This window comes from Mycteria americana, chromosome 7 (assembly GCF_035582795.1).
Source record: "Mycteria americana isolate JAX WOST 10 ecotype Jacksonville Zoo and Gardens chromosome 7, USCA_MyAme_1.0, whole genome shotgun sequence".
Classification (NCBI taxonomy): Eukaryota; Metazoa; Chordata; class Aves; order Ciconiiformes; family Ciconiidae; genus Mycteria; species Mycteria americana.
The window spans coordinates 29,596,483-29,614,166 of NC_134371.1; the positions used below are offsets into that span (position 1 = coordinate 29,596,483).

The 17,684-nt window shown below is 50.8% G+C and overlaps 1 protein-coding gene across 1 annotated transcript; it reads right to left on the reverse strand.

The window, feature by feature from the left end:
- Positions 1-9,317: 9,317 nt before the first annotated feature.
- Positions 9,318-17,577, reverse strand: CRYGS (crystallin gamma S). Its single transcript, XM_075507630.1, has 3 exons — positions 17,325-17,577; positions 12,029-12,271; positions 9,318-10,005 (listed from the first exon to the last, which is right to left on the reverse strand). The coding sequence occupies exons 1-3, from the start codon at positions 17,343-17,345 to the stop codon at positions 9,733-9,735; spliced, it is 537 nt and encodes a 178-aa protein (XP_075363745.1). The 5' UTR covers positions 17,346-17,577; the 3' UTR covers positions 9,318-9,732.
- Positions 17,578-17,684: the final 107 nt, after the last annotated feature.

Sequence of the window (17,684 nt, forward strand, 5' to 3'; positions counted from 1 at the left end):
CTGCTCCAGCTAAAATTTGGGCCCATGCACCATTTTTAACAGCCAGGCACTTACATTCCCCAGCCCCCCTGCCGGTATCTCCCAGCAATAAAGAATTTCATTTTAAAAACTGAAAGATTTAATTTAAAAATACAAAATGGCAAAGGGAGGGTTTTTAAATAAAAAAATAAAGGTAAAGAGATGATGGTTGGAACAAAATGTTCTAGAAGAAAGCTGTTCCCTTGGGGTTTCTTTTCTTTAAGCTTTGCATATTACAATTTGAAATTTTTGTAAAGAGATCCCCATTTTATATTCACACTGGTAGCCTGAATTTAAATATCTCTCTCACCTGAGATTAATACAGGCTTCACCCTGAATTACTTCCCAGCTCTGAAGTACAGCTCTGGAGAGCTCAACTCTCCACAAATTCACTTCTCTTTTAGAGGCATAAAAGCTTATGAAATATATGAAATATTAAAATAGCGTGTGTGCTGGGGCAGAGAGGGGGGAAGGGAAGGCTGGGTCAGTGAGGGGGGGCTCCTTTGATATGAAAACACACTTTTCCTCAAATGAAACCATGGATCTGTTAGCACAGGACAAGAGACCCATTAGACTCTAAAGGTGAAGATTTCAGCCCAAAAGATGATGCTCTTTTTTTTTGTTAAGCCCTGCAAAGGGAGCAGAATGCAATTCTCATTGTGTGCGACAGAAATCATTATTTCCATCAGCCATAGAAAATATCAAGTTTCTCCAGAGCAAAACAAAGTATTCCCTGCAAATGAGGTTATAAACAAAAGTTGTAAACACCGACTCCTTATTATGCTAACTCAATATTAACCAAATCCACCTGATGGGGGAAAAGTACTTTGTTTTACATGCTGAGGACCCATTAGCTAATTGCCATAGAAATCCATCATTTTATATAATGATTTAACCCTTGCAAAGCTGTCAGGCTGGTGGAAGAGGGCAGTGGGTTTTTTGACTGGAGGAGTTCAGTGCTGTGAAAACCACCCCATGTCACCCTGTGTTTGCTTTCATTCTCTGCATCTACAAAGAAATCAACTCCATCAAATTTGTTTGATTCAGGAGGTGATGCTTGAAGACCTGCTGGTTCCTGGTAGCCCCTCGCACTGTCCCCTGCTGCTTCCAGACCTCCTCCTGCTGTCCCTCTCTCTCTTTCCCCCTCCCTGGTGTTCTTCTGCGTCCTTTCCTCCCTGCCTGCCACCACCAGCTTGCACAGGCCGAAGCAGGAGCTCCTGCCCCTGGCTGGTGGGGAGGAGAGGAAGCTCTCAGCCAAGACAGGCGGGGCATTGCAAGGTGGGACCTCCTGGAGACCCAGTGTCACTCAAATAAGTAATCAGGAGCCAGCAGTGCTGCTGGCAGTGCTGCTCCTTGCTCATGAGCAAACCCTGTTTGCTCATGAGCAGAAGATGCGGAGATGGAAATTGCTAGAGTCTAACGGGGATGGCAGAGACAGCCCAGAAGAGGCCAAAGAGCAACTTTATATCATAGCTCTGCTTGCAAGCACTAGCTAGAGTGCTGTGCCTCGGATCGTCAGCAGGAGCAGGCTGAGGTGGCCACTGCCTGCACGTGTCACACCCTGAGATGCTCCACAGCCCATCTGATGGTTTGGGGCTGTGCTTCTGACCACTACAGTGACCTGCCAGACTCATGAACCGCTGGCAGAGGAAACCTTCCTTCCAATGTATGGCTCCATTAGAAACCTTTCTCAAGGGACCATCAGCATTAAAAAAACTACCACTTCCCTCCTTCTTGACCTCTGTAGTCTCCAGGACTTGCAGGACACCCAGCGCCATTGTAGCCCCAAAAGACACCCTAGTTGACAAGCACTTCTGGGCCAAACCCAGAAGGGACACGGTGATGCACACAGCGAGTAGTGGACAGGCAGCCCAGTGCTGCACATCTGCAATGAGCATCGAGCCCAGGAAATGGGTGGCCCATCTCCAGTTTGGGACATGCTAGCAGGGTCCTGCTCCTGGATGTCCCCGACACAAGCGTCACAGCTGCTGGAGTCAACCAGAAAGGCATATCTTGGGATATTTTGTGATATCAATGCAAGGCTTGGTCATGGTGCTTTCTCTTTGCAGTAGCATTTTCCATGCAGACTATGCACGTGGGCATGCGCATGTACGCGTGTGTATGCTGTTTTCTTGGAAAGGTACTCACTGCTCCGACAGAGGGACTTTTGTTCAGCTGCTCCATTCTGCCAGCTGCAATAAATTTCTTTGCTAGCACTGCTCATCTGAATCGAATATAGTTTATTTCATTTTAAGAAGTCTTTTTTTTTTTTTTTTTAGGAAAATGAATGTTAGAGCCAGATAAGAAACTATAGTCTGCTTTCAAGAAGGTTACAAGAAAACTGCATCTTGCATTACTAATCCTTTATCTTTCATGTTAACAAAAAGATTACTGACATATTTTTGAATGAAAGAAAATAAAATAGCAAATGCATCTAAAGAACTGTGTAACTTTCATGCAACACACAAATCGGTTGTTAAACGTGGAAAAAAAAAGGAGGGGAATGAAGGGAAAATTCATAATACATTTCCCTTTGTAAAGTGAGCAAACCAACTTTCTATAATAAGAGAAATTAGTGGAGGACTTACTTAGAAAATGCTCCTTTCGTAAACGGAGAGCAATGTAATTTTTACTGGAGGCTGGATTCAGATGGCAGAGGAGGAAATCTCCCTTGCCCAGGTTTTCCAGGGAGGATCAGGAGGTTCCAGCCCCAGGGCAGCTGTCCTGCCCTCCTGGGGGCCAGGGAGCTGCATCCCCCAGCGCCCTCCACCAGCCTTGGCTTCAAAAGAGGTTTTGGTCTGCCAAAAATCAGATACAGGGTGAACACGTCCCACCACCTGGGCCATCTCCAGGACAGACAGTTGTCATGGGGGACCTGGACAGTGCCTCCCTCCGCAGTGCATCGCTCTGTCCTCCCACGCCAAATCCACCCAGGATGAGCTTTTCTGGTGCTTCTCTCCCCAAACCTCCCTGGAAATCCCAGTCCTGATCTTCAGCCCTGCTTTTCCAGGAGAAAACATCCCCCTGCCTTGGCACACAGTGGTTCATTAGGAAACCCATAATTGAATTCCCTGACCATTCAGTTCTAAAACCCCTTTGATCGAGAATTAGTTAATTACATTGGGCCCAGTATATTCCTTGTTACAAATTTTGCCCATGTCCCCCAGATATGCGATTGCAGGCTCTGCTCACATTGTGTCCTTTGAAATGCATTTATGAGCCTTTGAAGCTCTCCCCCCTTAATGATGCATTGTTCGTTAATAAGTCGCCTGTAACATTTCCCCATTAGGAAATAGCTGTCTGCGACTCGCTTTGGCTTGAATAAGTAATAATAATCCAAATGTAATTGATAATGTTGGAGAATAAATGGGGATAGGCGCTACCTGGAGAATTGGCTCGAGCAGGGCGGAGGGGGAGAGCACGGTCCCTGCCTGCATCCCTGCCACCGACCTTCGCTCTGACCGCCATGCTCGCCCTGCCAGAAATCCATTTGACTTTGAGACAGGGGCTGAATCAAAACTCCTGGTGGCAGATAAGAGCTGGGAAGATCACAGGTAGAGAGTCTCGGCGCAGACAGCCATCTCTGCCTCCAACCGGGGGAGCAGGAGAAGCATGCCAGGTTTCTGGGGAAGGTCAGAGGAGATAAGGAGCATCTGGAAGTGTGGCAGGAGAGGAGGCAGATTGGGAGATAACATCAAGATGAGGAGATTGCGCCTTGCTCATCTCAGCAAGGAGAGGTTTAATGAGGTGGGTCGGGGGGCTCTGCAAAGCAAGGGTGGTGGACCCCCTTCGGTCTTCTCCTTTAGGGCTGGAGTCTGGTTATGCCCTCTCCAAGCAGCAGCATCTCAACAAAAGGCCTATTGCAGCATCCCCAAAAAATGCCCTTTTCCCCAAGGCTTTGCCCCCCAGCCCCACACCACAGCGGCCATACCATGATGTGGGTCTCTGCCCAAATAACCTTCCCAGCTGCTTGCTGGGGTGTCTGGCCCTCCTGGGCACCCTGCATCCAGGCAGGGTGCTGCTCCCCAGCACTCACAGCTCCCTACCCCATGGATTTTTCCTTCCTTTTCAAATAATTGTGTTTTTTCCCCAAAAAGACCAGGTCTCAGCTCTGCACCCAGGTGGGAATACTGCTAGGAAAGACTTTCCTGCAGTGTCTGTGCAGATGTCTTGTCCTGGCTGGGAGGGCACCTGTAGGATCACACTCCTGCCATGGAAACTTTCCTTGCTAAAACATCCCTGTGTAATTCCAAGCAGTTTGGGACAAAAAAAGCTGAAAAACCATATGTAGGAAACCTACAAGCGGGCTGTGAATACCTGCCAAGCCAGGCAGGAGCATGCAGGGAGCAGTAATGCAGCAGGCAGAGGCTCTTGCCTAAGCTGGTCCAGCAGAAGGGAGGTGGAAGGCATGCTCTGCCCACCTCTTCCCTGCTTCCCTGCTGCTTCCCCCCGCAGCCCAATGTGGTTTTCCCTTTGCAAGGCAGAAGGGAGCCTGCGGGCAGTGCTAGCCCCAGCCCAGCTCATCCCTCTGGCCAGGGCGGCAGTCAGCACCCGAAGTCTCCAGGCATGTATGGCTATGCTAGAATTTGCTCTCCAAGAGACCAAGAGCATCCAGAATGAGACCCAGAAACTGAGCTCGGCTCAGTCGCACAAATTGACTGGGTGGAATATAATCAGTCTGGGGGCTCTCAGTGCCTTTCCTTCAGCACTCTTCACTGGAGGTTTTCAGCCACGACCATCACAGCAGCACTTTTCACTTAAAAACTGACCTAAAATCAAGAAAGTTTAAACAAAAGGGTTAAATATCTCCCTTTCTTCTCAAAGCAATTAATTTTGGACTTATGAAAGCATTGTTTTGCTTTAACTCCTACCAAAATATCCTTGAATTGCTCTGTTTTGCTTTGACCTCCTTCTCAAGCCCCCCCCAAACACTGCTCATCACTCTGTCTGCACATTGTCCCCTCCCGCACATCATTCTGCTTGCAGGTCACTCTGGCTTGAAAACTGCTCCTCTTGCACATCACTTGCAAGGTCTTATCTCTTCCATTTGCTTCTATTGCCCTCTGCTGGGAACTGTCAAAGGGAAGGATGATCCCCTGGGCAGTGCCTTCTCCTCTCCATCTCCCTCTGTAATTTCACGGGAGCCACAGAGCCCCAGGTGGGGGTGTCAGTGCCTCCCCGCAGCAGAGATCCCCCATCACCACTTACATGTCCCACAGAAGCAGCTCTCGCCCACGGTACTGCACACCTACTTGTGGGCACGGCCAACCTGACGCATGGCCAGCACATCTGGCCATGAGGACGTGCATGACAGTGAGCAGACACTGGAGGGGTCTCAATGACATGCGTGTAGGTACACAGACGTGTGTGAGATACAAAGCAGCTCGGCTCTGCTATTGCACCTACTTGTGCACAGCTCGAAAGCTCTGTGCACCCAGAGCGGGGCCAGACTTTCCAACAAGCTCAAACCAGGATGAACAGAGCTGGTCTTGACCATCTCCTGCTGAAACACTTTGCTCCATGCAACCTTTGCATTTCAGCCCGTGTCAGCAAGGGATGCACATAAAACAGAGGAAAAGAGGACGTTTAGGAGGGCCGCACTGGCAAAACCAAATCATGTGCCATAACCACCAGTGAGGACTTTCAGAGGCTGCCCAGGTACGGTGTAAGGCAGTGGCTGAACCCACAGGGCCTTTGGTTTCAGCAAGAAGGGCTCCAAGGGAACGAAATGGCAATGAAGTGTTGCACTGAAGTGACATTAATGACCTTTGCTGGTGGGGGAAAGGGACTTGCACGACGTTGGCCGATGCCTCAAGACTGAAGAGCATGAGCAATGCCAAAAGAAGACGCACAAAACCCTGAGGACTGCTGTAGGCAGCACGAAAGCTCAGGCCGTGTCAGCAGCAAGGAGGATTTCTGCTGCAACCTGGAAGCATCGCTGGTGGAAAGCCTGGAAGAGGAGGGCAAACACAGAGCATGGGCTCATCTTGTCACACCCGCCATGATGAGAGCTCCAGCCAAGTCCCTGCTGTGGCTGCGGTGCCAGCAAGCTCGCACTATTAGGGCCTAGGAGCAATTTGGGGGGGGCAAAGCTGAACGCAAGTGTCCCACTGGGGCCATGCAGCAATCTGTCTGAGCCCAGGCAGAAACCCGAAGATGCAACGCTCTGTCACAGAGATAACCATGCCCCACGCTGGGCTGCCACCAGTCAGCTCAGAAAAGGAACAAATTGGCAGCATTCAGAGGAATATTCTTCATTTCCAAGCATATAAATTCTGTCCTCTGGCAAAAAGCCCCCCCACCCAGCTTTTTTGCAGCTTTTGCATGTCATTGGGTTGAATCCAAGGTGGAAAAGGGGAGGGAAGAAACTGGAGACCAGTTTCCTTTGAGAACTGGGGGGATTTCAGCAGCAGAGAGGTGCTGCAGCAGCAGACTGAGGCTCTCCCATACAGCACAGGTCTGCACCCAGAGATGGAGGGAAGGGATGGGCCAGCAAGGATGGGTCAGGGAGCAGGAGAAAGGGAAGCCACCATCCCACCAGCCCTCATAGAGGGTGTCCTGGGGTCCCCTGGGGGTGGCCAGCGTCGAGGGGGACAGTCTTTCCTTCTTCAAAACAGTACCACCTCCCACCGTTCCCCAGTCCCACTTGGGCCTGCTTCTCCCCAGCAGCTGGAGAAAAAGTTTGGAGAAGAGTGGCACAGGGAGGAAAAGAGGGAAAAATAGCAGCAGGTCTTTGGGCACCAAGGGGATGGAAATGAAGGTGGCTTCAAGATTTCAAAGCCAGCCTGTGCCCCTCGGTCACGGCCAGCGCCAGACAGGCTGAGGAGGGGAGACAGACGCCCGCCCGGCAGTCTCCGCTTCCAGAAGTCTTTGCACATCCGCCGGATTACAGATGATGGAGGAGAGGAATGCCTTATACCAATTAATTCCCAAAGTGTAATTAACATCTGGGCCAGCTCCGTGTGATCCCCAGCTGCTAATGAAGCATGGCACCACTTTAATTCCTGCTACGCCACACCATCTTCTTATTAAATCCAGGAGTAGGTTCCATCACATTTCCCTTAAAGGGAATAAGGAAAGAGAGAGAAATGGAGCAGGATTTGTCTCAATGAAATATGATAGATCAGAGTTTGCCAGATAAAGAAAGTAGGAGTGGGGGGAGGGCACAAAATGTGAAATTTCGTAGGTGTGTGCATGCACACGGGCATCTGTATATTCTCTCTCTCGCAATGACCTCCTTACGCCCCATCCATCAGCCTGGGGTTGGCTTATTCTAACTAGCAGAGTCTTTTCTTGTGTCTAACAGGCCCATCAGACACAATCTGCATGCCAATTACCAGAGCAGACCCCCTGATACTGAAAAATGGAAATTAGCTGTCAAGCAAAAAACGGCATCAGCAGGCTGAGTTTGGATTGCCTGAGCTCCCTGCTCACTCTCGCCACCGCTCATATCCATATGCACTCTGCTCGGCGTGCAGCCGTGACAAGGGACCCCCCAATGGAAAAAGTAATCTAGAATAATAATAAAATAAAAAATAATAAAAAAAACGACCCAACTAGCATATTTTATTGTTATTCGTGTTGGTTGCCAGCGTTCAGGGCACAATGCAAAATTCACCAGAGGACAAGAGCCAGCCGGAGGAGGAGGGGGGAAAAGAGTTGGGATAATTGCATTTTCGTGGTGGGTAGATCAAGCGATGTAAGGGAAGGACATGGGGAGGAAATGTTACTGTAAGGGCAAACCAGAACCAGGTCTAGTTCCTCCAGTGCTCTGGGGTGGATGTACGCCGGCAGCCACAGGGCTGTAGCACCCCAAACCTGCCCACTGCAGCTCCAGCACCTGCTGTAGGGTGGGACAGATCCCACTGCAGGGGACATAAGCTGGGGAAGCACACTGCCCAGACAGACACTCCCCAAAATCAGGGTGGGAGATGGTTGGAAATGCACTGGCCAGAGTACGCCTACCAGCAGATTTTCCTTCCTAAATGGAGACAGCAACAGGCACCCCACAAAAAAACAGTGGTCAGGCAATGCTTGAGCTGGTGCCTTGCACAGGCAGGAGCCAGCAGCCCTCAGAGGTGCTTGGAGAGCTTTGCCAGGAGCCAGGGGGCAAAGGGGAGCTGGAGCTGGGTGCTGGTAAGGCTGGTTGGTCCTGGAGAAATTTTGGGGGGAAAAATGCACCGAGACCCAACCATAATGCCAAATCATCTGCATCCTGCATCCTGCTGACCCGTGATGGAGAGGTGAGGGAGTAGAAAGGCAAGGCGGGACACAAGTTAGTCAAGAAGATGCATCACCCTTTGCAGCAAAGGGCTGAAACAGGACAGGGGGCTAAGGTTGGGGGGGGTGGGGGGGTAAACTGCAGGGTCACGGCAGGTGGAGGAGGAAGATGAGGAGGAGGAGGAAGGCGACTCTCTTCAGCCCACCTTTGTGCGGGGGGAAGCCCATGGGGACAGAGCTGCCCCTCTTGGCAGCCCCTTCCCACTCCCAGCCAACGGCTGCGTTCCCAGAGGGTTGCGGCACCGCAGCTTGACGAGCATCACTTAACCTGCTTCCCTGCTCTGTAATAACCTCATACATCAACCAGGAAGAGACTGCGGAGCATGGCTAGAAGGGCTCTGCTGCTACATCCAGCGTCATTATCCCAAGGCCCCTTGGCTTGATATGCAAACGGACTGCAGGTCCCTGGGGTGCCCGGGAGGAGAGTGCCCTGTGCAGCGGACATCAGTTATTCCTGCGCAGCCACGGCACGGGCCCAGCCTGACACCTAGCGGCTCTGGGCAAAATGGGGTGCTCCAGCTGGTGGCAAACTGGTCTGACTGGGAGCCCTGGGGACCCCAACAGCCCTCTCTGTTCCCCACATGTCTCAGGTGCCCAGGGACCTCTTCCTGCCCTTTGAGATCGTTCAGCAGCAACCTCCCATCCCCAGGCAGCTTTCAGAGGCACTCACCATCTCTGTCCACGTCCAGCCTCTTCTCCCCCATCCAGCTGCCCAGCTTGATGTGGTACTTAGCCCCATTTTAAGCAGTCGGCCCCCTTGTCTCACACCTACAAGGGGCATCCTGTACCTGACACACTGGGCTGCCAGGGTCCCCAGCATCCTCCATGGAGCCTGTGGCCATCTCCCTCCTGCCCACTCTGGGATCCCTGCCTCTCACCTCCACTTTCCCCCTGGTCCCGTTGCCCCTTGCATCACAAGAGGGACCTGCTCCTCCAGCAACAGACGTCTGCTGCCTGCTCAGGCTCCCTGGGGGGGGGTCTCACTGCACGTGGCATGGACACAAACCTCATCCCTTCTCCCGAGCCACCATGGAGCAGCAATACAGCAAGCGGGGACTCCACAGGGTCATGACAGACTAAGCCACCCACAGCCAGCATCAAAAACTGGAGTCCCGGGGACGGGTAGTCCCACTGCTCCACTGGACTGGCTAAATGCTGGAGCACAAGCTCTGGCTTCGGGATGGCTTTTCCCTGGAGAGGAGCAGTGGGATGGAGGGGAGGGGATGGGACCAGCCTGGAGGAAGCAGATGACAGTGGAGATGGAAGCAGTCGGGGCTGGCGGAGGGTGTTTTGCTTAGAGAAGGCTCAGCTCCACACCAGCTCCTCCAGGGCAGGAAAACACACACGCAGACCCTGGGAATAAGCAGGACAGGCTGAGCTGAGTGACTCAGTTGCTTTATTGATGGCCTCTGGCAGCCCAGTCAATGGGCTGCCTCACTCGGCAATGCTGCGGAAGGACTGGACAGTGGGGCTCGCCGCTCCCCACTCCACGGGTTTGCGGTACTCCCCCTTGGGCAGCAGGTACTGCCTGCCCCGGTAGTTGGGATGCTCGTAGAAAACCCAGACACCCTCCAGCACTCTGCAGGCGTGGACCTCGCGCATGTGCCACTCCTCCATGACAGAAGGGCAGTCTTCGGTGGCTTCGAACATCTGCCCGCCAAAATCTCCCTTCTCAAATACCTGGATGTGGCCCCGGCCTCCACTTGGCTAGGAAAAGGGGAGAGAAAATGGCAGAGCGCTGGAGGGAGGCACCGACACGTCCCCGGCTCTGATGGTCGCCAGCAGATGGGAGCAGAGCTGAGGCACGGTCGGACTCAGATCAGGTACAAACCACCCCCCCAGCACACCAGGACAGGGCTGAACAGCTCACATCAGCCCCCAAAAGTGCAGCGGGGAGGCAGCCGGGGAAACGCTTGACCAAGCATTACATGCAAAGAGGGCACAAAAGCACCAAGCCGAAGCAGAGTGGTTTCAGCTCAAACCCCCACCGCAGCCCCAGTTTCACAGGGAGGAAGGGTGCAAGGAGGGATGGAGCCACGTCAGCAACTGCTGGGCTGTCCATCCCAGGCAGCCTGCCTGTCCCGCTGCTGGCTTGAACCCTTCAGGCACTCCATGTGATCATCAGAGATGGACACCCTCCACTCCCCGCTCCTCTGGGCAACAAGGAGTTTAATGAGCTGGTGACCCCAGCTGGGTTGTATTACAGGCGAACACAGTGCGGGTATTTTCCACTGTGATTTGAAGCGCTGCATGGCCTGAAGGCACTGCGGCAGTTTTAATCTGCAGCTGCCTGGACACCATCTTCCCTCGCTTTCCCCCGTCCATCCGAGCCTGCTCTCATTGCCAGTCCCAGCCGAGCTCTGTGGGCTCTCTCAGATCCGCGCACTGCCGCTGCAGCTTCTCCAGGACACTCTGACCTAATGCCTGCAAGCGGCAGGTCTCTGTGCAACCTCCCCAAGCGTAGGAGGGGAAGCCAGGCACCAGGTGGACCTGCAGGATAAGGCCTCCACATTTCATCCTGATGGAGGATGCTGCGTTGCTGTTATGTCTCCCACGTGTTTTGGCTCCATCCCTTATGCCAGATCAGTGCTCTGAACTGTCTGGAAACTCTCCCTGCCCTATACAAAGGAATTTAGACCTAGCTCAAACCCAGAACAGGTTCAAAGTAGCGTTAGACCTCCAGACATAAAAGCAAAACCCTTTCTCAGCTGTGACACCTGCTCTACACAATGAGAATCCATCGCTGCAATACTCAAGTCAGCAATGCACAGATCACCAATGTCTGCCCCGCTGCTGGCAAAAACACAGCAGCAGCAGCACTCAGCTTCTCAACCCCAATCCACACTCCATCCACACTCCCATCCATGCCAGTTTTGAAGGGTGCTTCTCCCCATAGGCTTCCCAAAGGGACTGTTCCCTCTGTTCCTTTGTGTTCCCCAGCACTCCCACAGGGTGTAAATGCTGCTCACTGTCAACCTACATTTATCCTGTCTCCTGCTGGTAGAAGGACAGGTGCTGCCGGAGGCTGCAGAAGCATCTCACCAGCATCAGTTAGGAGGGATGAGCTGCAGCGGGGGAGACACGCATTGCCCTGTGCTCTCCTAATACCAAGAGACACCAGGCTCCTCCAAGCACGCCCAAGGAGGGCTTCAGGCATCCCTCCCACTCCTGGTCACTCCAGGTCTGCTCCTGGGGCTGTTCTCCCCATGCCCAGCAGGGCTTGGTGATACTGAGATTCAGTTCCCTGTATCAGAGGGGAGCCCTGGCTTGCTAGAGAGGCAAACAAACAGCCCCTCGTTCTGAGTGCTCCTGCAAAATCTACATCCCACTGTTACAAGCCTTGTGCCCACCATCAGATTTGGATCAGTTGGCAGCACACCAGGAGGGAAGGTGAGAGGCAACTCACCTGCCCAGACACTGCAGTCCCTAGAGGAACGTGCAGATAGAACTATGCTGCTGTTCCTATGGAAACTCACCTACAAAGCACTCAAAGGGATCTGCTTTTTCCCATTGCAGTCAAGAGTGGAAGAGATTCCACTGGACCTTCTCTGCTCACCAAACACCTTGCCATTCCCTGAGCAGGACTGTAGGAGCAAACCCCCTATAGCCATCCTCTCCAAGGGAGCTCCCGCAGGGCCCCAGGAAGATGGGGGCCACCCACAAGCATGCTGAAACACTTTAACGATAGGTGTGTAAATTAAAATGTCCCTTGGGAAGAGGTCACACTTACTATCTGGACAGCTTTGCAGGAGCCGAGGCGGTCATTGAGGCCCATCCAGTGGTGGTAGTCAGGATACTCCCCGTGCGTCAGAACGTACATGTTCCCAGAAAAGTTCGGCCTCTCATAGGCCACCCAGGTGCCTCCATCCACCCGGATGGAGTTGCAGCGGCTCAGGTAGGTGTGGAAATCAGGGCAGTCGCTGTCACACTCATAGCAACAGCCTAGGAAATTCTTGTCTTTGTAGAAGGTGACCTGAAATACAAGCAGAAGAAGGAAAGCAGGGAGGTTCCTCGTCCCCCAGCACAAGCCTGCATCCATACTCTAGCCGCATCACAGTGTGAAATATCTGAAAAGAGAGCCCTCAAGATGTCAAAAAGCATCAAGCCCCACTGTTGAACCGTTAGCCCAACTAACTCTGGCAGCCGATTCACCAGTCTGACCCCAACACCTCCAGCTGCCACCAATGTCTTGCCCTTCCCAGTACCTAGTTTTGTCCCAATCCAACCCAAAGCTCCCTTGGTTAAGTCCCTGTCCTCTTTGCAGCAAAACACTATTAATACATTTCCCTCCCACCTTATCTAGATCAGTAGCCATAAGTAGTCCATCATAGAATCGTTTAGGTTGGAAGAGACCTTTAAGATCATCAACTCCAACCATTAACCTAGCACTGCCAAGTCCGCCACTAAACCATGTCCCTAAGCACCACATCTACATGTCTTTTAAATACCTCCAGGGATGGTGACTCCACCACTTCCCCGGGCAGCTCTTTCCAATGCTTGACAACCCTTTTGGTGAACACATTTTTCCTAACATCCAATCTAAACCTCCCCTGGCGCAATGGACTGTACTAAACAGCATCTCATTTATATTGGCTTACTGAGTGTTTGCAGTTACACCTTTATTGATAAGGGGGTGGTGAGGTCTCTTTCCTCCTGGGTCACGTCTTCTAGCCCTGCAATCGCTCTCCTTGTTCCCACTCTAACAGTCCACAGTTTTCTTCCTCAAAAGTCAATGCCAAAAGCTGGACATCACGCAAGCTTTACCAGTGCCAAGAAAAACTAAAGGAGTACTCCACGTATGTGGTGGATAGCACAGTTCTTCAGACATCCGAGGACTGCATTTGCAGTTGGCTTCTTCTGCTTTGGTTGTTTCAAGTTTGCGATACAGCTGACAAATTTCTGACCCGTCACCACACTTCTTTCCCAAGAGCTGCTCTACAGCCAGGCAGCTGTCTGCAAAGCACTTTGCTTAGGGACACGTTTTCCCTACTTGATCACCTGTTTCAAAATGATCTCAAGAGCTGGTGAGCAAATCCCATTCCTCTTGTCGAGGTATCACCATCCCAGTTAGGCCTGGAGAAGCGACACATGCTTTCTTCAAAAAGCCCTTCATGGAAACACTGCCAAGCCCTAGACCCAGACCAGTCCTTTGTACAGCCCCATTTTTAAATCCTTCCAGATGACAATTATTCACCAAGAGCTGCTCTTTGCAATAAGGGTTCCTGGACCATAATGTCTATTTTGACTATATCCCTTGCTTGCTTATGATACTGTGATGCCAGACCATGTCAAAAATTACATGTTTGACGTGAATCGGTCTCAGCAGATCCCTTTCAGCTGCACCCAATCACCAGCCCATCTTCCACCTTAACAGGAGTTTGATTACTTTACTCCAGTATCTTCTAGAGCCTTGCACTGAATCAACTGATATGCAAGATGACTGATCCAATGCTGTGCATACTCAAGACAACATGTGACCTTTTCCAGCCTTCCAGTATGGCATCAGCCCCATACAAGCTGCCAGTTTATTTGGTAACATCTGAGATTACCTCAGCCAATTCCCCCAGATGCTCTGGAAATAATTTTTCTGGCCACGGTGATTTAAACATCTAACATGCAGTGCTCCATAATCCATTTTTCCCATGGTTTTTCCATAGCTTGAGTATTAAGATACATGATCACCTTTTGCTCCTAGTTAGTTATACTTCACCTATGGTACTTTGGCTACTGGTATTGATCTAACATCACTGCTGTTAAAAATACTGTTTGTTGTCACAGTTTTAACCCAGGAGATAGACTCAAATCTAGGACAACCCGCTCACTATTTTTTTTTCATTCATTCACTTTGTGTTAAAAAAATAGATTAGCCACTGTTTTCCTAGAGCTGGTTGGTTATTGTGCCCCACCAGCCTGACCACTTATCTGGGGAGTTGGACTAATCATGCCAGAGGATTTACATCCTTGGTCTTGTGGCCTGTTATTAGACTTTTATTAGGATAATGTTATTTCCCTCACATTTTCCTCTTACTTTCAAGAGGCTGATCTCCCATTACGAAGCAGTCAACACGTACAAAGCAGTCAGCACGTACAAAGCAACCTGTCCCCACGTCTCTCCCTCCTGAGCAACCTCTTCCCATCTTCAGTGCAATGGAGAGTTGGGAGATCACTACCATCTTTCCAGCAAGTGAATAAAGGTTGTAAAAGGTGTGCACTAAAATGTCCAATTCCTGTTTTCCTACACTGCTACTATTGGGTAGTTAAACATGCTGGTCAGTCCTTGCCAGCCACAACCCTGCTGTTGTTTTACAGATACTGCTTCTGGATCTTTGTCCCTAGAGGTATCACCCGAAAAATCTGCCAGCATGAGCCCAGAGGCAACACTGAAAGCCCTGCTCACTGAGTTTTGGCAGTCACTTACCACCAGTAATCCTCTTCTTGAAGCCAGTGGTCAAGGAAGCCACAGCATGCCTGTAATACCCTCTGCAGGGCAGTATACAGGGATGCATCTCTTCGGGGCTCAGCCATTACCCTCCACTGGGACAGCTGATGAGCTCTCCCCCTCTTCAACCTCACTCCCCAAGCTCTGCAGCGCCTTCTGATCTGCAGTCCCACTCCTGTCCACACAGTGAGCATCCCACATGGTCAATGATGAACTCTGCCTAACATCTGTAAGACCACAGGTCTGGTCTCCATGCAGGCAGCACCCCGCCCAGGCAGAGAGATGCCTCCTCCTGCTTCACAGCAGGGCAATTGGCAGTGGGAAAGGAACAGGTCTCCGTCACCTCTGGTCCTGGCTCCGCATGAGCTGCCTTGATTTTGTGGCTGGCATCCAGCAGAACCAGCTTCTCTTCCAATACCGTATCACAGCAGTGGTGCGTGAAGTTGGTTAAGTTGGCCTTTAATTTTGTAACAGAAAAGCTCATTTTATGTTCCTTTCCCACCCAGCCTAACACAACCAAACTTCAATTTGGCAAAGCTACCTGGTGTTCCTAGGAGGGTATTTTCCCTGTACTTATAAAGCCACAAAGCCAAAGAAATCTGAGAGCACATTAAGGTTATGGCCATTCCCACAGAACAGCGACCAACCAGAAGTGTTAGACCATTTATAGGAAGACTTAAGGAGAGGGCTCCTGCCCACCCATTCTCCACCACAGCCCTTTGCACACACCTTCAAGTCATTTCAGACCTTCACACTCGGCGCTTCTCAGCTTTCCTCCAATGATTCAGGCACAAACAGAGTAGACTGACGTTTTTCACCCACAGGATAATGACAGGTGAATTACAGATTTCAATTCCAGATTCGTCAGTTCATTTCGGTCACATCTTACTCTGACGCAAATTGCCTTCTTTCAGTAAAGTCATCAAGTTGCTCTGCTTACAGCACTAACTCGCTCACTGCCCAAACTTTGCTTTTTTGGGGCTTACCTGGCAGATAACATATTTGCCATAGCAGATCTTCCTTACAGGACTGTAAAACTCTTACTCCCTTGGCTACCTCATAGCAGTTATCACATTTCTTCCCAACAGCAGCTCTATTAGAAGGAAACTTGTAAACAAGAACTGTAAGCAATAACCACTAGTGCCCACTGCTTTCTAAGAAAGCAGCATGGGGGCAGTGATTCCTTTCTAGGGCAGACCACTTGCTTAGGCTGCAGGAAATGGTGTTTAATTCTCTCCTTCGCCCTTTTCTTCTCCCTGGAATGAGCTAGGCAAGAGCATGGCACAGAGAAAAGATGAGATTTACACTCTTTCACTGACTTAACTCCTTTTGGGACATTTTGCTGCACCACAGCAGCACATAATCAACAAATTCCCTGTAGCACGCTCACAGGGGGCATGGCTTTCAGCAGGGATAAAGGCAGTATGTGTTTAAGTCTCTTCAAGTGGACAGGAGACTCGAGCATGAATCAGTTACATTTCCCCAGCACCTTCTTTATGCACATAAAGACTGTACTACTGCAATCTAAGAGCCGCAAGGTTAGAAGGAAGCAGCACACCATGTTCACTTTCTAAAGACTGCTCAGAAATAGCCAAATCACTTTGAGCCAAGATCACAGATGAAAGGTGCAGAGAAGCAGAGGCTGAATCCAGATCTTCCATAGCATCGGCCAGTGCCTACAAAACCACTCTGCTTCTGAGCCCTCTGCCCCCTTGGATCTTACAGTCTCCACAGGTTAAAAGGAATGTAACCCAAAAGCAAAACTAGTACAATGGGAAGATGCACATCTGTCCACAGCCTCTTAACAGCTGTTTAACATTTCACAGGAGAAACTGGCCACTAGCCCAAGGTTCTCACCTTCCTTTCCCAGCTGTTTATCCCTGCCCACGCCCAACCCTGCAACAAGGTCTGCATTGACCAACCAGCTCAGCTCTGCTAACTTCAAGACTGAAGAACACAGCATTAGAGCTGGATCCCCATCTGATGCACATCACTCTAGCTTTCTGATCTACTTCCTTCTCCAGTTTAAATTCACCTGTGCTGATTCCACCAAATCACAAGGCCAGTTCGCATCTCTCAGGGAATGCTATTGCCTTCGGTGCTATGGTCATCATTCAGGCGTCTTCCTGTTGTAGCACATCCTTTGCTCCACCATGGAAGGGGAATGTGGCAGCTGCCGCTGGCATTGGGACTCAGGTACTCCCCAGGAAGCCTTCGAAGAGACTCTGCTCTGCAAACGCAGCTTGTCATGTTTGCTGCTGGCACAGCAGCTTCCGCCATCAATTTACAAGGCATCAGGTCCTGGTGCATTTTAAAATATCCCCTCACCAGTCACTGTGTTCAACTCCATCCTCTTCACAGAGCCACACCTAGAGGAAACAGCCAAGATCTGGGAAAAGACTAGGGAGGGCTCAGCTCCAGCCTCCCTCCACCTGAGGAGGGATTTCTCAAGCATGTCCTCTTGCCGACAGACTGACAGAGGGGGAAACTGTCAGCAGAACAAAGAAACCATAGTTTCTCCATAACTTATCCCTGGTAAATTCTGTACTCCTAGCCACAATCATGAATAGGCTGCAAATAAACCTACCTTGGTTCCAGCTCTGGACATTTTCCGTTCCAGCCAAGCTCCCCAGTGCTGGAGGAATGTCAGAAGCTGTTACAAACAGCCAGGATCCGAGGCACCCTTTTTATAATGGGCTTGTTTTAAACCAGACAGCCGCTTTGTCATGAGAATAGGATCCAAAAATTGAGTCAGTGATTCTGAGGCTATAGCTGGTTTCCAGAAAAGCAAACAGGATTACAGAATAAAGGAAGGCTTCACCATCCTTCCTTTGTTACCATTTGCTGAGTCAGAACACCAAAACTCTGCCAAACGCACTCAAAACATGCAGCCCCCTGCCAAGTCCTGGAAGACGGGGGGCATTTTGGCTGCTCTCTCCCTTTCAAG

Excerpts from the sequence above, each read along its gene's own strand:
- CRYGS (XM_075507630.1), bottom strand. The coding sequence starts at position 17,345 with ATGTCCAGAGCTGGAACCAAG. Across the intron at positions 12,272-17,324 it reads TGTCCAGAGCTGGAACCAAG|GTCACCTTCTACAAAGACAA; the intron begins GTAGGTTTATTT and ends CTTGTATTTCAG. Across the intron at positions 10,006-12,028 it reads CCTGCAAAGCTGTCCAGATA|CCAAGTGGAGGCCGGGGCCA; the intron begins GTAAGTGTGACC and ends CCCTTTTCCTAG.